General features: G+C 37.0%; 1 protein-coding gene across 10 annotated transcripts in view; it reads left to right on the top strand.

Moving 5' to 3' along the window:
* The window catches only part of DMTF1 (cyclin D binding myb like transcription factor 1), a 46,679-nt gene that overhangs the window by 21,609 nt on the left and 1,365 nt on the right, over window positions 1-23,705 (top strand). For 8 of the 10 annotated variants that reach the window (XM_021063471.1, XM_003130208.5, XM_005656705.3 and 5 more), the window contains 12 exons: window positions 1,127-1,241; window positions 2,297-2,373; window positions 8,475-8,632; window positions 9,772-9,804; window positions 10,697-10,806; window positions 12,833-13,061; window positions 14,248-14,399; window positions 16,095-16,304; window positions 19,040-19,125; window positions 21,779-21,934; window positions 22,494-22,871; window positions 23,441-23,588. In XM_021063471.1, coding sequence (XP_020919130.1) covers window positions 1,127-1,241; window positions 2,297-2,373; window positions 8,475-8,632; window positions 9,772-9,804; window positions 10,697-10,806; window positions 12,833-13,061; window positions 14,248-14,399; window positions 16,095-16,304; window positions 19,040-19,125; window positions 21,779-21,934; window positions 22,494-22,871; window positions 23,441-23,588 — 1,852 coding nt within the window. Of the gene's footprint in view, window positions 1-1,126; window positions 1,242-2,296; window positions 2,374-8,474; window positions 8,633-9,771; window positions 10,807-12,832; window positions 13,062-13,232; window positions 13,304-14,247; window positions 19,126-21,778; window positions 22,872-23,440; window positions 23,589-23,705 lie in introns of all 10 variants that reach the window. The other 2 variants (XR_002335874.1, XR_002335875.1) reach the window with 2 other exon arrangements.

Here is a 23,705-nt window from a genome sequence, read left to right as displayed (position 1 = left end):
AATTTTATTCTTTTAACTAACTGATTAATAGAAGATGACCTCAGGAGATTTTCTACATTACTTTTCTTTAAAAATAGATATTATATGTATCAAGGTGTTTTGATAGCTCTATGTATTGCTCTTGACGAATAACTCCTTTGTCAAAACTTACAAAATTGTGATCTTCAGAATGTAAGAGGTCTTGAATATCATCATCTAGTCTGTCTCAATTCTCAGCTTTAAGTCCTGTTGATTCTTTAAAAGAAAGAAATCTAAAGTATATGACACGTATACAGGGTTATAAAACTTTTCATATTCCAGTGATTTCTAGCTTTTGCCCATGGATTTAAAAAACACTTTTATAAATACAGTATATTCTTTATCACAAGATATAAAAAATAAAAATAAAGTAGATTGAAAATAGAGGCATGGCTTATCTCCTTCTTGTGCTTTGGCTGTTCACTGACAGCTTCTCTCTTTCCAAGTGAGATGAATTTCATTTCCTCTTGAAAGGAGAGATGCAGTTTCTCCTTACTCAAGAAACAGTTCAATCTTTGTTAGGACCTCCAGAAAGTGCCATAGCTTAGTAGTTGATCCACTTCAGAGACCAAACTGGGTTGAGTGGTTACTAAGCTTGTGACTCTCCCCTTATCTTGATCTACCCATAATAGTCTGTTGCTAAATCTTCCTCACTTACACTCTAGGTCTCTTTAATCTAAGGCCTCGTCTCTTAAAAACAGCTTTTTTCCTGCATAATTTGCTAGATTAGGTATGTCCTTGGTTGAAAATGTACCAGGTGGATAGTTGCATAAATATTCTGAAAGCCACTGAATTATATACTTTAAAGGGATTTTATGATTTGTGGATTATATGTCAATAAAGCTTTTTTTTTTTTAATACATACTACTTCAATAATAAAAAGTAGTACCACACAGCTCTTTGAAAAGAAGGTATAAGGAAGGTAGGAATCAGCTCTAGAGGTTGGCTAAAACAAAGTTGTGAGTAAACAATAAGGGGACCATGATTTTGTGATGATTTTTATATTACTATATTAAAGTTGTAATGCTTAACATTACAAAGATGAATCAGATTGGGTATTAAATCAAGCTACTACTTTTTTTTTTTTTATCACTTTTACCTTTTCAAGATTCTACAGAATGAGCAACTAGATGAAATATCTCCCTTGGGTAATGAGGAAGTTTCAGCCGTTAGCCAAGCCTGGTTTACAACTAAAGAAGATAAGGATTCTCTGACTAATAAAGGTAAGATATCACTGAATTTTAGTGTCCAGTGGAAAAAATGGAGGTTAAAAAGAGCTTGCAGTCTGAGTTGGGGCTTCATAATTATGATTGAGTAGACTAATTGAGTGCGCAAGTTGGCTCTGAATGAGACCATGAAACTGACATTTGTTTTTTAAGAATTGATCATTATTTCTCTCATATAAAGTTGGTTATACGCACAGTGGTGTCATTTAAAAGACAGTTCGGGAGTTCCAACTATGGTGCAATGGATTGAGATCCTACTGTAGCAGCTTGGGTCACTGCAATGGCCTGAGTTTGATCTAGGCCTGGCATGGTGGGTTGAAGTATCCGGCATTGCTGCAGCTGGGGCTCAGATTCAGTCCCTAGCTTGGGAACTTCCATATGCTACGAGGGGAGGTGGTGGGGGGGGTGGGGGAATAAAAGACAATACAATTACTCCTTATGGGATTTGGAAGTCAATCAAGCCTTTTCTAAGTTCTACTACTAATTTTGATCTTAGAGGCAGCTTAGAGGTTTAAAATAAGTGTTTATAGTTGATGCTGCTGTGTAATATGTGTGATCGCTAGGAGCTACTGTGAAAAAGTAGGGGTTGTGTATATGCCACTCTGAAGTAAGGAAAGAAAAAAGTAAATTGATTATTTTCAACCACTGTACTGTAAATACGCATTAAGAATAAATTATTCAGTTGGTATCCAATATATTGTTTACCTTGTCCTAGAATCTTTTACACCTGTAGTTTTTTGCCCGTAAAATTTATTTTTCATTGGAGAAACTTTTGAAAAAGTTTTGAGCATGATTTGGCTTTATGCTTTTTATAAGTCTTTTTAGCAGTCCAATAAGAGATATAACTAATAGGAATTTTTTTTTGAATGTTTTACTTATCATTATCTCTATTTAGTAGGGTCAGATATATTCTTTCTTAAAAACCAGAGGTTACAAAAGCAGCTTTACCTGGAAATTTTTCAGATTTCAGATGAATAAGAAATTAAATTAGCTACATTTTATTCCTCTCAAGGAATAACACTTTCTCTAACATTACTTGCTTTCTTTTAAAGGCCATAAATGGAAGCAGGGGATGTGGTCCAAGGAAGAAATTGATATTTTGATGAACAATATTGAACGCTATTTGAAGGTATCTTAGGCATATTTTTTTGTTCCATTAATTTTTTCACTTCCAATTGCAAAAATATCAAAAAGCAGCATATTGTATATAGTACTTAATTAGGAGCTTTTCAGTAATTATGTAGTGGTTGATTGGCTAGTATGTTGTAACTAATAATTCTAAGGTGTATGATTATAATACATTTTTAACACATTTTGAGTTCTCAGTTTAAAATAGCTTTATTGCTTTAGTTAACACCCTGAAGCTAAGACAAAATTTTATAGCCTCTCAGGATCTAAAAGCCCTGTCTTTTCAAGTAGCCTATTAATTGGGGTTTTAAGTTTATGTTGTATAAAGCCTAAGATGTTCATCTTCTTTGAATAAGTTTATGACATCACCTAGTCCTTGTCTTTAAAAAAAAAATTAGTTAATTTTCATGTTCAAGCTTATATGTCTTGACAGCTTAGTCATCCTCTTCATTAAATGTCTGTTGAAAATAGTGTTTTTAAAGCACTAGAGATATGAATTGCCTTAGTATAGTGTTTGCTTTTGAAAAGCCAACAGTGCAAGAGGGAATGCTAGAACATGTGAAGAATGATACAAAGTTTTGTACTTGGTGAGTGATACCTGTGAATTCTGCATGGGAACAAAGAAGGAGGTTTTTCCTCAGGCAGGTATGAAAAATATTTGGAAAAATACTTGAGCGGAGTCTTGAAGAAAGGGATAGGACCTAGGGTAGAATATGGCTGAAGGAAAGAGCATGAGTAAATGATGAGTGCCAAGGATTCAGAGATCAAACCCAGAGCACATTAAAATAGCCCCTTTACTTGAAGCAAGATAATTAGCCTCTAGAACTTGTGCTTTAAAGTCCAGGCCAAAGAATTAGAATTCTGTCCTATAGAAAATGAGAAAAACTAGTAAATTAATAAGTGAGATATCTTTGAAATAGATCTGTGCTCTTCTCAAGGAAATCTTTCCAGGGACTTGTGAATCATCCTGGTAATGGAGTTCAAATAGTGCATGATTGAAATGTAGACCATTAGCATTGTTTGTGAATGGGAAGTGTACAGTGTTTATTTAACCATCCTCTAAATATCAAGTATTCTCAGCTTATCCTCAGATATTGTTTGATATTTAGTTTGTTTATAATTTTTCACTGTTACAGATACACCACTGCCTAAAATGTCCACATTCATAAGCTTAATTTTAAGCCACACTCTTCCCAAGCTCCTCTTTATGAATTATAAAGAGTAAAGAACTTTAATTCTTTATTAGTGAAGAAAAGAGCCCTCCCACCAAGCTAATTGTTTCCAGAGAAACAGAAATAGAATGACCACTGAAATGTGTCTGGAAGTGTAGTAAAAGTTGTCCACTGGTCACATACTCTTTCAGTTAAGTTTGGAAAAATGCCGCAGGTTTAGATAAGGCAGTAACGGGTTGGTAAGAACATTGAATTTTGGAAATTAAGCTAGTTTCTATTCCAGGATTGGAGTAGATGATTTTTTAAGGACTCTTTCAACTTTATGATTAAAGGGCAACTTGATGATTAAGATCTTTTAGATAGAAACTTTTTTTTTTTTTTTTTTTTTTTTTTTTTGCCTTTTCTAGGGCTGCTCCCAAGGCATATGGAGGTTCCCAGGCTAGGGGTCTAATCGGAGCTGTGGCCACCAGCCTACACCAGAGCCACAGCAACTCGGGATCCAAGCCACATTTGCAACCTACACCACAGCTCATGGCAATGCCGGATCCTTAACCCACTGAGCAAGGCCAGGGATTGAACCCGAAACCTCATGGTTCCTAGTCAGATTCATTAACCACTGAGCCATGATGGGAACTCCTAGATAAAAACTTTCTATCTAAAGTTAATAAATCATGTGTGGTGCAGCGGGTTGAGGATCTGGTGTTGCTGCAGTGGTTGCAGAGCTGCGGCATGGATTCAGTCCCTGGCCCAGAAAGTTCTATATATCACAGGCACAGCCAAAAAAAAAAAAAAGACCTTTTATTTATTTATTTTGTCTTTTATAGGGCCACACGCATGGCATATGGAGGTTCCCAGGCTAGGGGTCGAATCTGAGCTGTAGCTGCGGGCCTGTGCCATAGCCACAGCAACACCAGATCCGAACCGCATCTGTGACCTACACCACAGCTCACGGCAACGCCGGATCCTTAACCCACTGAGCAAGGGCAGGGATCAAACCCACAACCTCATGGATTGATTCTTTAAACACTGAGCCACGACGGGAACTCCAAAAAGACCTTTTAGATAACCATTTCAGCTGACTAGGTGAAGGTAGTAATACTTTAAACTGTAGTAGTTGAAATAGAATTGGCAGGGAAAGGGCAGATAAGCAAGTTGTTCTAAGGAAGCCTAGTGGCTAGGTATAGGTTAAGAAGGAGAATGAGAAGTTGGAATAATTAAGAGTTCTTTAATATTTTAATTGAGGATGTTTGGGAGAAGGATATTAGAATTATCAGAAATAGAAAATATCCAAAAAGATAACTTGATTTTTGATTATGATTTTTTTTTATTATGTGGTACTTTTTGTTTGTTTGTTTTTTGGTCTCTTTAGGGCGGCACCTGCGGCATATGGAGGTTCCCAGGCTAGGGGTCCAATCAGAGCTGTAACCTCTAGCCTACACCAGAACCACAGCAACACCAGATCCAAGCTGTGTCTGCGACCTACACCACAGCTCATGGCAACACTGGATCCTTAACCCACTGAGCAAGGCCAGGGATCAAACCCACAACCTCATGGTTCCTAGTCGGATTCCTTTCCGCTGCACCACTACAGGAACTCCTGTTATGTGGTGCTCTTAAAAGAACATTGTGGAGCCAGTTTTAAACCAATTACTGAGATGGCATATATTCCATATTTTGGGTAAAAAGAATAAGCTAAATGAAATTACTGTTGCAAGCAACAACAACAAAAAAGAGTAGAAAAATCTTTTCATCTCACCATACTGTTATCTTGCAACTCAGTGCCTTGCATGTAGATACTTGTAAACATTTAGATTTAATTATTTGCAAAATTGAAACTACATAAAAGAATTTTAGGAAAGATGCTAAAATTGAGAAACTTTTTACTATGAAGTTTCATTTAAAAGATTGTATAAAATGTATTATCAGTGTAATTTTACCTGTTTTTGAAATTTATATAAATTCATTCTCTGGGGATATTCTGTACCTGGCTTCTTTTGTTCTGTATTGTAATTTTTGAGATCCATTCCCTGTTGGGTTTTTTTTTGGGGGGGGGTTTTTTTGTCTTTTTTGTCTTTTTGTTGTTGTTGTTGTTGTTGCTATTTCTTGGGCCGCTCCCGCGGCATATGGAGGTTCCCAGGCTAGGGATTGAATCGGAGCTGTAGCCACCGGCCTACGCCAGAGCCACAGCAACGTGGGATCCGAGCCGCGTCTGCAACCTACACCACAGCTCACAGCAACGCCGGATCGTTAACCCACTGAGCAAGGGCAGGACCGAACCCGCAACCTCATGGTTCCTAGTCGGATTCGTTAACCACTGCGCCACGACGGGAACTCCTCCCTGTTGGTTTTTTTAGCTGTGTTTCACTGTGCAAATACATATACTATAAGTTACCCATCCCACAGTTAATTGTTATTTGGGTTCTTTTTATTTCTCTGAGTACATATTTTTATATGCTTGTTTGCCATTTGTGTTTCCTCTTTGACATTCCTTTTTTGTGTCTTTTATTAACTTTTCTATGGCGTCATTTATCTGTTTTAATTTCCTAGATATTCTTAATGTATGTAGGTACTAATGGTTTTTCAGTTGTGTTACACATATCTTGTCCCACTTAATGGCCTATCTTTTCCATCTCTCTAGGTGTCATTTGATGAAAAAAGATTCATAATTTCAATATTAGTCATCATCTTTTTACTTGCACGTTTTTGCATGTTTGTTTAAGAAATCCTCCTTTGACTCAAAGGCATAAAGATACTTTCATATATTATAGTTTTGCCTTTCACACTGATTTTTTTTCCCCTAAAGATGTGAGATACGGTTTCAGTGTTACTGGGTTGTTTTTGTTTTGTTTTTTATGGATGCCAGTTGTCCCAGCCTCATTAGGGAAAGTCATTCTTCTCTCAGTCTACAATGTCCATTCTGTCCTTACTCATACTTTCACAGATTTGTTTAAAAGTTTTCTACTTTGTTCTTAGGTTCTGTTTGCTGATACCTATACCTGTATAGCACTATCTTCAGATTCCCAGTATCTGATGGGGCAAGTCCAAGTGTCTTGGTTTTTCTTGGCCCTTAGCTCTTCCATTAAATATTTAGATCAACTCTCAAGAATGAAAAGCTTGACACTTTCATTGAGACTACATTGAATCTGCTTTAACTTGAGGGGAATTAACACCTTTACATCTGACTTCCTATTGAAGAACATTTTATAGTTCTCTTTCAGTTAGTTCCTCTTTAATGTCATTTGATAGTTTTATGTTTTCCTCTATAAAGGAATTGCATGCCTTGCCGAAGACTGTCCTAATCTTGATGCTATCGTGAGAATTTTTAAAGATTTTTTTGTGAGCTTTGTATAGAAAACAAATGACTTTATTGATTTTGTACCCAGCAGTCTTGTTAAAAACTCTTAAATAATTTTTTCATAGGTTTTGGGATTTCTACAAATATAACATTGTAAATGAATCTTCTTTTCCAATATTTACGCCTTTTTTTTTTTTGAGGGATAGTTGATAGTACAAAATTTTCTAAGTTTCAAGTGTGCAGCATAGTGACTCACAATATTTAGAGATTATACTCCATTTATAGTTGTTACTGTCTTTATGCTTTTTGAATGTTGGATTTTATGAATGCTTTTTCTATACCTATTGAAATTTTGCATTTTTCCCCAAATCTCCTCTTGTGATTAACTACTAATTTTTCTGAAATTAATACAGACTTGTACTCCTGAAATGTTTTTACTTTTTGTATTGATTATTAACTTTTTTATACATTGCTGGGTTTGGAGGATTTAGGGGATTTTAATGAAAGAGCTGAGCTTGAAAAACCTTTTCTGAAGCTCTCTTTCTCTGGTTTTGCTATGAGGTTATACTAGCCTATTAAAATGATTGGGGAATTGCCCCTCTCCCTTTTATCTTTAGGATATCTTAACATCAAAATTATGTTTCTCTTAACTTGTTTGGTGGAATTTACCTGTGAAGTCATCTTGGCCTAGTGTTTTCATTGTGTGAAAATTATTAATAACTGATTAAATTTTCTTTTTCTTTTTTTTTTCTTTTTTTTTTTTTTTTGTCTTTTGTCTTTTTAGGGCTGCACCTGCAGCATATGGAGGTTCCCATGCTATGGGTCTAATTGGAGCTGTAGCTGCTGGCCTATACCACAGCCACAGCAGCGCCAGATCCGAGCTGCATTTGTGACCTACACCACAGCTCATGGTAATCCTGGATCCGTAACCCACTGAGCGAGGCCAGGGATTGAACCTACCACCTCATGGTTCCTAGTTGGATTCGTTTCTGCTGCGCCACAGCGGGAACTCCTGATTAAACTTTCTTAATGGTCTGTGCTTATTAGATTTTCTTTCTCTTCCTGAGTCAGGTTTGGTAAGTTGACTTTTTCTAGGAATTTATCCATTTTATATAAATTTTCAAATTTATTGCCGTAAAATCTTCATAATGTTCAACTGTCTAATCACTGTAGCATCTCTACTTAAGCAGCATTTTTCACTCTGATATTGTTTTGTCTTTTTTTTTTTTTAAGTTTTGCCTGACTTTATCTTTTTGTATTTTATTTAGTCTCATGGATCTTTTCAAAGAACCAATTGTTAGCATTGTTTATCTTTTCTGTTCTTTATTTGAGCCTATTGATTTGGTTCCTAAGACTTTCTTCCTTTTCTACTTAGGATTTACTTTTTTTTTATAAAGGGGTTGGCAGGACTTGACTTTATTGAACTATATACAACTTATTTTTGGAACATTTAAGTATCACTAGTCTTTCTTGCAACATTTTAAAGTTTATATTTGACTTATTTATGAATTATCAATACATTATCTTTCTGAATGCCATTGATGATTTTAACATAAAACAATCTTTTAAAAAGCATAGTATGTCCATATGCATTTTATCAGAAATCCCTAAATCAAAGAAATGTAACCCATTTAGGCACGCGGAATAAAAGATGCTACAGAAATCATCTTTGAGATGTCAAAAGACGAAAGAAAAGATTTCTACAGGACTATAGCATGGGGTCTGAACCGGCCTTTGTTTGCAGTTTATAGAAGAGTGCTTCGCATGTATGATGACAGAAACCATGTGGGAAAGTATGAAAACTTGTAATGCTGCATGTTTTCATGTAATTTAGGGGAAATATTTAAGGAATTATCTTTCTTTAATAAAATTATGATCAAAGTCTTAACTGGAGGTAGTTATGAATTACTGTTGAATGCTGTTAATATTTTTATTCTCCAGGTCCATGTCGTGACTAGGGTGAAAACGCTTTACAATAAGGCCTCTCTTAGAAATTAGAATCTAAATTACCTTATGTAATTACCTTTATGTAATTAAGACTTAAGATTTAGCTGACTTAATACATCAAAGTCTGCTTCGTAGTAAAGTAACATTGTAAGAAATATAATAGTGGTAAAGATTTAGGAAGTATGAAAGAACTCCAAATTCATTGGTAACATTTTTCCTATTCGTCATTATAGTGTTAAATTTCCAAGACAGTGACTTTTTTTCTTTTTTTAAAAAAATCATAGTGGAAAATAACTAAATTTCTGGATAAATGCATGGATTTCTATTATAGGTAATATCTGTGGAAAGCCATCATATCTTCAATGCAATGATAGTATGGTGTTATTGACATATTTTAAATTTCTGTGTGGGAGTTTTGGGTGGTAATAGTGCGACCTACTATATACTGCTTTTTAAAAGAACATTGCATTGGCTATATTGAATAATTACCCACTTAAAAAAAAGAACTTTACATTGGAGTAAGAGATGTCAGATGTCCATGCATAGGTAGAACAAATAAAGAGAAAATTTTTCAGTGACTTGTGAGAATTGATCATAGATTTTTCTTTTTGGCTCCAGTTTACAATATCATCCATAAGTCTTTTTAGAATAGCTAGGATATTAGAGCACTTGAACCTAACTTGAAATAACACCAGAGTTAGGCAGCATAGGAGCAAATATATTTTAAATGTTGAATTTATGTAGAGAAAATTGTTTATAGTGCTCACTTTTATTGTAGCTTAAAGTGTTTGTTGGGGTTTTTTTGAAAGAAAATAGGATTAATTTTGATTTTTATAAATCTGCTTTGAAATTGGTTACTTTAAAAATATTATCCATATGCTAAGTGACTTAACATTTGGCTCCCTAAGTGAAATTGTGGTTTTTATTAAGGTTTTTAGCATTCTTTGTTTTAATTGATCTTCTTAACATTTCTTTAAATTTCTAGATATACACCAGAAGAAATTGAAAAGCTCAAGGAGTAAGTTTTAACTTTATTTTCATTAATTTTGATAGTTGAGTTTTAGTTTTTTTAAATATCTTATGTTTTGTAAAGATTTACTTGGAAAATGTCAAGGGATTTTTGGTAGACTGGTATAATTTGATCCTGCTGGTAAACATAGTTGACTGTAAAAAGAACTTGTCAGATCTGTCCCTGCACAGAGTAGCCATGCCCATAAGTGTAGTCTTCGTCTTGTCAGCCACCAAATGAAATGCATCCTTAGACTACTAATGGGGATTTCAAAAGAGATTAATTCGATGGTCATTCTTGGTGGCCTGAAGAATAAATTTGGGGGGCTTACATACCAGGATCAAAACCAGGTGTGCTACATGGCTTAGTTTAGAATGGTGAGTTGGCAGATGTTTCACTGACTGTCTAGGCTGACTCTACCTTACAAAGTTTATTTTGCAGGAAACATAATTTTGGGACCATTAAGTGTGGGTTAATGGATTGTATGGATCATGAAAAAAAATTGAAGGCTGATCCTGTTTATGATGATAAAAACTTGTGAAACTTTTTCAGATGTCTGAGAAGAGCGTGTTAGGAGGACTCAAAAGGGAAAAATCTGGGGATTGCCTGGGAGATTGTGTCAATAACCTGAGGGGAAATTCGGGTCTTTTTTGAACACATATCCAAGTTACTTATTTCTTCTCTGACCCAGGAAAAAGGCAATTGCTGCCTGTTTTTTTTCACCCACAGACAACTGTGGACCCCCCAAAAAGGCCACACTTTCAAACTTTGGCTCTCAAAGTATTGCTGCCCACAACTTCCAAACCAGTCAAATGGGAAGAAGAAGAATGAAGAATAAATGATGAAATTAAAAGGGAGAAAACAGTTGAACCAAATGCTGATTGGCAGACTCTTGTTTTAGGCTCCGGATAAAGCATGGCAATGACTGGGCAACAATAGGGGCGGCGCTAGGAAGGAGTGCATCTTCCGTCAAGGATCGGTGCCGACTGATGAAGGACACTTGCAACACAGGTACTGTGAGTGCTGCCTTCATGTGCTGCCCCTTCAGATCCTGCTTCTCCTCTCTTCTGGAGAGAGATTTGCCATTCGCTGTAGGCCAGATTTTCTTTTCCAGTGTCCTTTTTCTTCACATAGACCTAACTCATCCTTTATGTTTGTGTTTTCTGTAAGGTGATGCTGTCCTTAGTATCAGAGGCTTTAGGGCCGGTGAGTTTCCGTCTTGTAGCAGCAATTCAAAACTTCTGCAGTCGGCAAAGTATCTATTTTCATTTCTTATATACAGATATTTTTAAGGCATATATATGCAGGAAGTAATTTTAATTTCAGCCCATCTCACTAATGAACTTATGTTGGCAACAGCTTGTCAACCCATATTTATGAAAAGCTTTAGTTCTAGGCAGGTCCCAACTTAGGAAGAAGCTGTGTTCCAAATGTTTGTATGTATTTTGCTTATTTCTCAAACAAAAACTGAATTTTTCCATAGAAAAAACTTGCGATGGGTGTTTCAGTCTCCAGGCTGGACCATAAATGCCCAGTTAACTCATAATATATACAAATGTACTGATTGATGATACTGTTAAACCTAACTTTTGTGGCCAACAACAGTATTTAGGCTCCACCAGCAACTCTCACGAAATCTTTCTGAGCCTCGGTTTCCTCTGGAAAACGAAGAAGTTAGAATAGATGATTTCACAGTTCTCTTTTTAGCCCTAATGTCTGAAGGATCCACAGTCTTTGCTCAGTCTTTCAACTAGAAAAGCAGTTTTTGAGCTAAGCTTGACTTTCTTGGGAGTATATTTTGTCCTCACCTCTGACCCTGCTAAAGTGGAATCAGTAATGTTTCTTGCTTAACCATTCCACCAGCACTATTATCTACAAGGCAATGAAAACAGAAATTGTCCCAGCTCTGCCATTCTATAGTGAATGGCAGCCTAATGAATAAAGCAGGAATGGGAGTTTTAGATTTACAGTAGGACCTGAGAGGTTCATGAAAGACATTCTGAGTATAGAAACCCTTTTGTTTGTGAGCATAATTTGGAAAAACACTATGCCATTTCCTGATTGCCAGTCTGAGGGAATGAACGGCTATGTATTGTTTTGGATCAGGAGTTTTCTCTTTGGACGACACCATGAGACAGCAGTCTGAGTTTCCCTTCCTTTTTTGCCATGCTGAAATAGGAGAGCAGGACTTTGTCTTGAATCCACAGTATCCAGACCTGTGCCTGTACCTATTAGATAGTAATATTTGTGCAGTGAATGAATCCCTGAGAGGCAAGCATATATAGCCTTTTTAAAATTTTCTAGTTTTCAGCTACTAGTAACAAAGTGGCAACAGAAGTAGAAGACACTTTTAAAAGGTTTGCTTTTTTTCTTTCTGTTTTTATGCTCAGGCTTTTTAAAGAAAAAGACCAAAAGGAACATGTGTTACAATTAATGGGTTTATGGGTTTAAAAAATCTAGAATGGAAATATGTGTGAATACTAGTCTCAGACTTAAATGTTATCACAGAAGCTGGAGCTGGGGTAGTGGGGAAAGGAGATAGTGTAAACCTAGTTTTCATTTTTACTGAAATGAGGAAGCCCTAGGCATTATTATACTTGTCCCTCGTCATTCGTTCCTCTAAGTTATGGTCTCTGTTGAGCTTATTACTTAACTTCTGCAAGAGCAGGGAATCTTAGGTGGGACTAAGAAAAAAAAATGAATTTCTGTTTAGTGGAACACTTCCCAGTTAGGACATAGTATAACTTGAGAGAATATAATTCTTTCTAGCTATGTTTTAGGTAGTTTCTCTTTGCTTAAAGGGTCAGTTGGTGCTTTGTGTTAGGATTCTATTCTTTTGTAGCACTAAGAATCTTCCTGGGCTACTAAGGTACAACTGTCTTGGTAAGCACATGCAGGCTTTCCATATGAGGGTTGTTCAGAAATAATTCTAATTCACTGCATACTTGCCATCAGTCCTTGGAAATACAGGGCTGAATGTGATTTGCAAAATAAGGAGAAGGTAGCAGTAGTAGTCTGGATGATTTCCTTCTTTCAGGAAAGTGGACAGAAGAAGAAGAAAAAAGGCTTGCAGAAGTGGTTCATGAATTGACAAGCACTGAGCCGGGTGACATAGTCACACAGGGTGTGTCTTGGGCAGCTGTGGCAGAACGAGTGGGTACCCGCTCAGAAAAGCAGTGTCGTTCTAAGTGGCTCAACTACCTGAACTGGAAACAGAGTGGAGGTACTGAGTGGACCAAGGAAGATGAAATCAATCTCATTCTCAGGTTTGTGTCCTAAATCTTTTAATGACAAAAGCTGCTTAATTGCTGCAGCTGTCTTGATTGATTTTCCTCTTTGGGTTTCCCTAGATGCCTAAGCATCCTTTCCTTAGAGAGCCACTGTTTAAAATCTTAAGTATTGAGCTCGTTTTTGTTTTGTGTTTGTTCCTTTTTTAGTGGATTTAGTGCTCGTATAAAGTACCAGATTGAAGGCGTGGAGACTGAAGTCCTCTATATCCACAGAACAGGTATGGCACAGGCAGCGGCAGTGCAGCTTTTCCACTGTCCCACCAATGTGCCTCAGTGCTAGCCGAGAGGGACCATGTGTTGAGGGCACGAGGGCTGTCAGTCTCCATGCCCTTCAATCTTTGGCTTCTGTGCCAAGATTGCCCAGTTACCCTACACCTTCAAACTGGACCAAATTAGACACTTCCATTTCATACATTCCCAAATAGCTTTAAGATAATAATCCCAAGCTTATTGTTTAAAGTAGTTGGTTTAACCATTAAGACTCAGTGACAAATGGGGGGAAAAACACCAGTAAGAAAGTATTTGAGACATTTCAGCAGTAGAAACTGTTTTTGTGGCCATTCCCTACTGAAAATTAAAATCATGACAGTTAAAGCTAGAAAACAAATAGACCATTAAACCCCCAAAATCAGTTGTACTATTTTGTGTTGGTTGTGTTTTGGGGGTTGCTGCCTGAGTATTGTTTTTAATCTTTTTATCACTTTGTTTTGGGTTTTGTTTTAATATGGTTTTTCAAGCTAGTCATCTTTATTCATAGTTCCTAAGTATTTTCGTTTATTTTACAAATGGAAAAGCTCAGGTCTGGAACATAACTTAATGTGACACATTATAAAACACTGTAGAACACTGCACAACTAAACCTGTTCTTAATCCTACTCTAACCTTTAGCTATTCCCGTAACTCCACAGTGCTTCATCTGGTTCTGACCATTTATGGTTCAGCCCATGGTTTGTACCTTTAACAAAAGGCTGTTACTCTGATGTTTCAGGGCTCTTAGCTCCACAAGCAGGTCTGCATTCGTGGAATCAAGTCCTTTCCCATGTATCTGAACAGTAGCATCTCAGTGATAGAACCTGCCATTCCCTTTATTGTCCCCTGTAGTCAGAGGAGGGTTCTTAGGAAGAAACTAACATCTAACAGAGTTCTTTTCTGTAACCTGTAGGATAGCAGAACTTGATGTAGCTGATGAAAATGACATAAACTGGGATCTGTTAGCAGAGGGATGGAGCAGTGTCCGTTCACCACAGTGGCTTCGAAGTAAATGGTGGACCATCAAAAGACAAATTGCAAACCATAAGGATGTTTCATTCCCTGGTAATATATTATTTGCTTCTTAAGCCCTTCCCTTATCTTATCGTATTTAGTCCTCAGGAATTAGACGTCAGAAGTCCTTTTACTCAACTGAGGAGATATGAATTATAGTAGATACTCACTTCAACTTCTGCTCTATTTCTTTGGGTAACGGTCTTCCCTTGGGTAATTTGCAAGCACCTAAGATGGAAGTACACATTTACACACTTTGTTGCCCTTCACACAAATACGAAGAAATTAATTTTAAATATGTATTTTCACTGTATAAAAAAGATGTATCTCTGGAAGTTCCCTTATGGCACAGAAGGTTAAGGATACAATATTACTGCAGTGGTGGTACAGGCTGCAGCTGTGGCACAGGTTGGATCCCTGCCACAGCTGCAGCCCCCAAAAAAATGTATTTCTAAAAACTTAGTATTGAATCAACTTCTATAAATAATTTTGAGTATCTTAACTTGGTTTCTTATTTAGAGAAATTCTGTGATTTATTTTGTAGAACAAAGACTTAAGTTTTTAATTTCATTTGTTATATAAATCTAGAGATCCTAGTTTTGCTTAAAAGTGAGGCACAGCATACTTTCCACTTCACTGTCTGCTTTGCACTTAGGCATGGAACTAAGTTATACAGTCTGATTTAGGTAATCAGATTCACTCCCATTGGTATAGTGCTCCAACCTCCATTTTTGCAAAGGAAAATTAAATTCTGAAGAACTTTGGCTTGATGAAAATGTTATTTTTTTCCTTTAATACCCAGTTGTAAGTTTATTTTACATTTACAACATTATAAATTCTGGTATAATATAGAGTGAATGAGGAGTTCCCATCATAGCTCAGCAGTAATGAACCCGACTGGAATCTATGAGGACACAGGTTCAATCCTTGGCCTTGAACAGTGGGTCAGGGATCTGGCATTGCCATGAGCTGTGATGTAGGTTCGTGTGGCTTGGATCCTGCATTGCTGTAACTAGTATAGGCCAGTGGCTACATCTCTGATTAGACCCCTACCCCGGGAACTTCCATATGCCGCAGGTGCCGCCCTCAAAAGATAAACAAAAAAATAAGTGAATGAATACTAAGGTAACATGAACCCAGCCAGACTGCAGCATCACCTGAGGGGGTCTAATAGTTTATCATGATTAATAGAGGAGTTGGCTTTCCTGTTTGAGAACTCAAGGTGGTTGCATATTACTCTTTGGAAAAGCTCACCTGCTACTCTGGAGTTTTAAGTTAGACTCACAGACTCACTGATTATGCCCTTGTTGTAGCTAAAACAGTCAAGTACCTTTTGAGGCCTGGGGGTCGGAGGAGTACACTATTCATTGCTAAATGAAAATAAGCTACTTAGTATTACCAATAGTTTTCCTAAATACTAAGAATTTTATCAGGAAGCCCTAGGACCCAGGAAATGTTTTATTTCCATGTTCCTCACAATGGTTATTAATGTACCTTAGATGGTAAGAACAATATTATTTTATGAACTTTTTAAATATGTTTTGATGTATATAACATTCCCAAAAATTTCCAGATAGGTTGTAGTTTTAAAATATTTTTATTGTTATTTTGATAAGATCTCACATCCAGTATACAATCATTTATTCCAAATACTTTCCCTCCTTACCCCCCCCCCACCTCCCTTGCTGCTCAGATGGTGGTCTGTCGGAGAATCAATGTTCTTTTTGTCTACCCATCTCCCTTCAGTCTTGATAAAAGGTCTTAAACAGTTACATGAGAATCAAAAAAACAACCCAACGCTGTTGGAGAATAAACCAGGATCTGGAGTTCCAAACAGTAATTCCAGTTCCAGCGTACAGCATGTTCAGATCAGAGTCGCCCGCTTGGAAGACAATGCGGCCATCTCTCCCAGCCCCATGACAGCCCTGCAGATTCCAGTCCAGATCACCCACGTCTGTAAGTGTTTGACCCTCAAGACTCCTTTTGCTGTTTAACCTATGTGATTTAATTAGTGGCTTTGACACCTTTCAGTCATCTAGGATGTTAACAGAAATTTATCCAAGTTGGCGGACTAAAGGAGACCTAAGGCACTTTACCTTTATTAGCTTGATTAATTTTGGTACAGAGGATGCATGTGTGACAGGAAAGACTGATAATCAACTGCCCAGCCATTATAAACCACTTTAAATCTACTTTCTAGATGCTATAAAGAAATAATGGTTAATAGAAAATCACCTAAAATATAGGGCTGCATGTGCGGATATGCAAGATCCTGGGCTGGGGTCGAAATGAGAGCTGCAGCTGCTGGTCTACGCCACAGCCACACCAACACTGGATCTGAGCCATGTCTGCAATCTACACCACAGCTCACGGCTATTCCAGATCCTTAACCTACTGATAAGGGCCAGGGATCAAACCCACATCCTCATGGATACTGGTCCAGGTTGTTTTGCTGAGCCACAAGGAGAACTCCTAAAATACAGTCCATTGAGCAAGGAAATAGAGTCCCTAAAGTGGTACACTTAATTTGTATTAATTCACCATAAGACACACAAATGTGGAATGGATTTGAGGTGATCTTGTAGAAGAAGTGGGTTTGGTGAGGTTGAAAAAGATGTTCTTTTGGAGTAAAGAACCAATTTCCTATGGAAACTCTTTTGTTTACCCCTCTTTTCCTTAGCCTCTGACATTTTTTGTGCTTAATGAGCCAAGAACCCAGTGATTGTTACAGGGAGAAGAAATGTATTTCCTTATATCTAACCTTTCTTTGCATTAGCATAGGGACAGAAAAGGAATGAGAATAAAGTTCTCAAACCATGTTATCTCTCACTCTTACTTCACTTTTTCCCCTGATATAATGTTGTCTATGGAAAGGTCACTGCCACGAGTATATCAGTCACTGGGGTTATTCTCAACGTGGGGATTATTGGCATTCTGAAAGGGACAATTCTTTGTTGGCAGGGATGTCCTATACATTGTAGGATGTTCAGGGTCCCCTGATCTCACCAACAAAGCACCAACAGTCCTTTCCAGTCAATATGACAGGTAGTTTGAGAATCATTAGGCCACTTTTTGGTATTTTTAACACTTTATTTCTGTATATTCAGTGACTGTCACAGTTACACCTTAAGAGACATTTAAATTAATTACATTTGTCTAGTTCTTAAAGTTCTAATTTAAATTTGGTTATTGCTTTAGCTTTCTACCAGTGTTAATAAAGCATGAAAAATTTATTTTCTTTAGCCCTGCTTGTTTGTTTTGTAGTCTTGAGAATTGCAAAGCAACTGAAATGACTAGTCCACCATAAATAGGAGCACTACTGTTGGCTAAAAATTAATTATGTGGAGACCGTTATAATTTTCCTTGGCTATTGGGTTGACAGTACTTACCGAGAAAATAGCAAACATTCTATAATTACACAGCATGGCTTTTAAGTATTTAGAGTAATTTTATTTCTTCCAGCAAGAAATGTAAGCATAGTTAAGTTTTACAGTACCATTATTCTTGGCATTTGGGCTAAAACCTTCTTCCGTTACATTAGAAGTCAGGGATTGGCAAATTTTAGGGCTTGAATGTGTTAGGCTTTCCAGGCCACATAGATCTCTATGGGATTTTGTTGTGTTTTTAAACAATCCTTTAAAAACATAAGAACCATTCTTAGCCTTGAGAGCCACATTTGTCCCTGGGCATAATTTGCTTACCTTGATTTACATTATCTAGAATCACTTCAAATTATTCTAAGTATGATCTTAATAGTCCATCAGATAATAAGAGAAATAACATGAATCAAGTGCATTTCTTTTAAACTGAGAGGTATTATAGTCAGAATATAATAAACTAAATATTATACATTAAAAGTCTATTCCAAATGATTTTTCACATGGATTGATCTACAGATGCACCCAAAGAGATCACGTTTCTTTTGGCTAGCCTTAGTTCTGTATAACCTTTTGCAGACACTGATGAAGTCTGAGCCTCAGGTGACATATCTGTAAAGAGATTATATAGTCTGATCTCTAAAGTGCTATTCTAATGTGGCAGATCTGAATATTACATGCTTCTCATGGTTTTTATCCTCACAACAACTGTATCAGGGCAGGGCAGGATAGATGAGGTCTCTGAACACTAGTTTGGGTTTAAAGTGAGTTATCTGCTCAGGTTTCCACTGCTGGCAGTGGTCACTAGAACAAAAGCCTGGTGTTCTGGGACTACCATTCCAGACATCTACACTGCTTACCAGAAGGTCCAGGAAAACTTATTTTCTATCAAGTTCCTATCCCTTTGCAGGTTAGCCTTAGTATAGTCCTCTTACTTCCTAACATTAGAAACATTTTATGATCTATAATACTAATGGTGGAGCAAATATTGTCTCTGTCACAGCTACTCAGCTCTGCCCTTGTAGTGCAGAAGCAACCATAGAAAATACATAAACAAGCAGGCATGGCTGTGTTCCTAAAGAACATTATTTATTAAATCTGGGAGTGGGCTGGATTTGGTTATGGGTCATGGTTGGCCAACTTCTGCCACCCCAGACAAATCCATTAGATTTCTTATTGCTCATAAGAAATTTAAATGAGTTTGGGTTTCCAAGTGAAGTATTCAGTCAGTACGAGACTGCCTTCATAATTGAATACACTAAGGAAATTTAAGTTTACAGAGTATTTTACTGATTGTCCTTGTTCTTACCACAGCTTCAGCAGACTCCCCTGCTGCTACTGTTGACTCGGAAACAATAACACTAAACAGTGGAACACTACAGACATTTGAAATTCTTCCAGTGAGTATCACTTTTGGCCATTATATGCAGGAGAAATCAGTTGGTATCAATTTTAGAAATATAACCAAATGAAATAAAAAAATTAAGGGATTGTCATTAAGCATAACTCTACCCAGCATTTTGAAAGCCAGGTGGTTAAAAGACAACATAAATCAGAATTCCACTTTTATAATAAATTGTTATTTTTAATCTGTGTATAAACCAGTGTATTCTTTTTATACATGAAAATGATAGTGCCAACAATCAGGGTACATGTTATATATTTGTGCTGAGTCATAAATATATGCCAAAAAAGTTCATTTCAGTTATTTAAGGAAAAATTTATGGAATGAATTATTTACTGACATTTATTCAGTAAACACTGCACTAGCCATTGGGGATACAGAATTTAAAAGTCCCAGCCTACATAGTATAGTCACTTAGCAGTCCCTTAATAAGTTAGACATATAGTTACCACCTGACCCACCAGTTCTAACCCCAGGTATATCTAAGAAAAATAAAAACATATGTCTATATAAAAGCTTGTACATGGTCATATTTATAATAACTAAAAAGTAAAAATAACTGAGACATCCATCCTCTGATAAGTGGGTAAATAAAGTGTGCTACAGCCATACATAAAATGACTCTTTGGCAATTTTTAAGTAGTACTTGTACATGCTATCAGTTTTTAAGTATTACTTGAAAACATGCTGAGTGAAAGAAATCAGACACAAAGTGTCATAGTGTGTGACTCCCTTTACTTGAAATGTCAAAAATAGGCAAATATATAGTCAAAGTAGATTAGTGGCTAACTGTGCTAAAAAGTTTTGGGGAGAAACAGGGCACGACTATTTATTTTAAGTGCAATTTCTTATGGGGGGTGATGGAAATGAAAAGTCCCAGTTCTTTCCCTTTTTCCTAAAATAGGTAAACCCACAATTATTAGCTCATTTTTCATGAAAAAAAAAATAAAGTATATTTTATTTAAATTATGTCAAGATTTATTTGATGTGAAGAACATAAAGGGTATTATTAGTGCAAGAGTTTATTTATCCTATCCACAGCCAGATCTCACAAGAAAGGCCAATATAGCAAAAAAGATTCTCTTTGGAACAACTTTAGGACTTGTACTAGCTGCTTGCTGAACCTGAGCCTCAGTTTCCTAATCCAGTGGTCTCTAAAAGGGGCATGTATAAGGTAACCAGTTGTCACAGGCAGAAAATAGAACTTCATTTTATCTTTTTTTTTTGCCACCTCCCTTTTTCCTCCCCCTTGGCCAAATAAACAATAGATACACATTTATTTGAGGTGTGTTTCAGGTTTTTACTAATGGGGGTCACAGTCAAATATTTAGAGGCTTCTGTCCTAACTTATTAATAAAGCATGATAATAGTACCTCAGCCTCAAAAAATTATGAGAATTAAATGTATTTAAGTAAATTAAATATATGTATATGGTATAAATGTCATGTGAAGTATTTGCTGCCTGATTATATGTGGTTACTAAATACAACCTTTAGGAAAAACAATCAGCTTTTACCTTTATAGAGAGGGAGGGGAAAAAAAAACTTGAGTTGAGTCCCCACTGTGTGCCAGGCCCCATCACAGTCATTTCTGATCCTCGCAAGCTTTTCCATGAAAGAGAGTTATTATCCCTGCTTTAGCATTAGGGAAACCTATATTCAGTGAGTCAGTAGCCTGGAGAGCTGCTATGGCTTAAGTCTGTAAGACCACATCAGACTGAAGAACAGGCTAGAGGCCCTTAATCCCCAGCTGTACTCTAAGTGCAAATACTGTTCCTTCAGAGTGTTAGGATAATCTAAACTCAGATTATTATATAGAATCTCATGGCTGTGAAAGGTGTGTTCATTCAGTCAATAGTTTTGTCCCACTTCCATAAAAGATCTCAAAAGAAACATACTACCATTTTTTTTTCATTTGTGTTTTTTGTTTTTTAATGGCCACACTCTGGAGACATATGGAAGTTCCCAGGCCAGGGATCGAATCCAAGCCACTGTGACCTTTGCCACAGGCTCAGCTGTGGCAACACTGGATCCTTTTAACCCACTGCGCCAGGCCAGGGATCACACCCACACTGCCAGACACACACAGGACCCTTAATCCAATGCACCACAGTGGGAACTCCCTACCAGCTTTTCAATTAGGAATTTTTTCTTTCAGCAGAACACGAATTACTATTTCTGTACATTTTCCCCAACATAAAAAATATATTTCCTAAAATTATAATTAAAAAAAACTATTAAAGAAAGTAAACATTGCCATAGTGCTTTTTCAACTGGGAGACTGCCAGTTTTAATGTGCTAAAGAGGAAAGATAGAGAGGAACGAGTACGTATGCTGGCTTACTACACTGGAAACATGTCTTGGACCTAAAACAAATAGTTGAGACCAGACCATAGAAATACAGGGGGTGAAGAGCAGGGTCAAGGCCTTGCCTCTGTTAAACCAGCAGACTGAGAAATGACAACAGATAAACATCCAGCATATTATATACCCTGTATTTTATTATTTGCCTGTTCATGATTGGTAAGTACATTTGTGATTAGTAAATTAAAGTCCCCATTTCAGATGAAAAGGTAGACTTAATGATACTAAGTCTACTTAGTAGTCTGATGCACCTGTGTTGATCTTGTTTTTTCTTTTTTCTTTTAGTCTTTCCATTTACAGCCCACTGGCACTCCAGGCACCTACCTACTTCAGACAAGCTCAAGCCAGGGCCTTCCCCTAACTCTGACTGCTAGTCCCACAGTCACCCTGACAGCTGCTGCTCCTGCATCTCCTGAACAGATCATTGTTCATGCTTTATCTGTATGTTACCTTTTGTGCATGCTTTATCTTAGGTTACCTTCCTTGATTTTTCTAGTTTCTGTAGAAGAGACTGGCTAAGAAGTGTCACTGGAAAAAGAACTGATGTCCCTTCCAAAACAGTATCTTGGGGGAGGGGAAGAGATATATTTTGAGCTCAGTTCAAGGACTTGAGTACTTGTTAAGGACCAGGAGTAGTTGATGCAACCAAAGGAGCCAATACTAATGTAGTCCATTTATTTAAACATTTGGATTCTTCCTACCACTGTTGTCCCAGGAGCAGTGTTTTACATCTTCACTGGAGTACATCCCTCATCTGTGTCTTCTCGCATGAGATGAGCTTATATTAGGGAAAAGGGGGCTATGAGGAGAGCAGAGGCCCCAGTCGGTAAGGAATAGGGGCTCTAGAGAAACAGCGATAATAAGTACACTGCAGTTCCAGAGGTGAGAGGCATGGAAGGGACAGGAGGGTACCACCTATGTCATTTGCTGTCTATATATAACTTTAGGCTGGTAGGTGCTTTTTCATTTGATATTGATCATTCTCTTTAACATTTTATAGCCAGAACATCTGTTGAACACAAGTGACAACGTCACAGTGCAGTGTCACACACCAAGAGTCATCATTCAGACAGTCGCTACAGAGGACATCACTTCTTCCATATCCCAAGCAGAACTGACCGTGGATAGTGATATTCACTCATCGGATTTTCCTGAGCCTCCAGATGCACTAGAAGCAGACACTTTCCCAGATGAAATTCATCAGCCTAAGATTACTGTAGAGCCATCATTTAATGATGCTCATATATCCAAATTCAGTGACCAAAATAGCACAGAACTGATGAACAGTGTTATGGTCAGGACAGAAGAAGAAATCTCTGACAGCGACCTTAAACAAGAAGACGCACCCTCTCCTCTAGCCCGGGCTTATGTTACTGAGGTAAGTTGCACTTAGGGAAACAGCCTTAAGCCTCAAACCTAGAGTTTGGGGGGAGTCTAGAAATCACTTGGAGTGATATCTTCCAGTACCTTCCTCTTTTCTTTAGACACACAAAACAAAATGCAAACCCCTACCTGACTGCAAAAGTAACAGCAGTGTTACTGTGTCTTAATACAGGTCCTTACTAAACCGTTCCCTGTCCACCTCCCGTAGTTTGAGAAATGTTTGTTGGAACCCCTGGGAGCATTTTCCTGAGGGCGGCTTATAACACCACTCTGGTTCAGCTCAGGAACCTCATCCCACAGTGGAACAGCATTGTTTCTTCTATATTCAGGAGACCTGTAACTGAATTGGTTCTTTAAATTATTTTTTGTATTTTAGTATTTCATTTTAGGATTTAATACATTGGAGTAGGAGGTTATTACTTTTGTCCATTTTAAGACTTATTGTCATTTGTTGGGATAATGTTTGAAAGTTAAGTCCTTTCAAACATAAACATGTTGGGGGACTTAAGGAAAACTAATAAGGAATATGAGACAATTTCATTTTTTTAAATTATTATTATTTAGGATTTAGAGTCTCCTACCATAGAAGAACAAGTTGATCAAACAACAATTGATGATGAAACGATACTTATCGTTCCTTCACCACATGGCTTTATCCAGACATCTGATGTTATAGATACTGAATCTGTCTTGCCTTTGACAACACTAACAGGTACTGTAATACAGTAACTTCATCATGTGTTTAATAAACCTTAAGGGGGAGATCAAACAGTCAGTCTTGTTAAATTTTCATTTTGGTAGAGGGAGAATTACTCCAAATTCTTGACAT

The sequence above is a fragment of the Sus scrofa genome, chromosome 9, assembly GCF_000003025.6.
Source record: "Sus scrofa isolate TJ Tabasco breed Duroc chromosome 9, Sscrofa11.1, whole genome shotgun sequence".
In the NCBI taxonomy this organism is placed as follows: domain Eukaryota; kingdom Metazoa; phylum Chordata; class Mammalia; order Artiodactyla; family Suidae; genus Sus; species Sus scrofa.
Note: the sequence above shows the minus strand (reverse complement) of the source record. Positions and strands in the feature narration are given on the sequence as shown.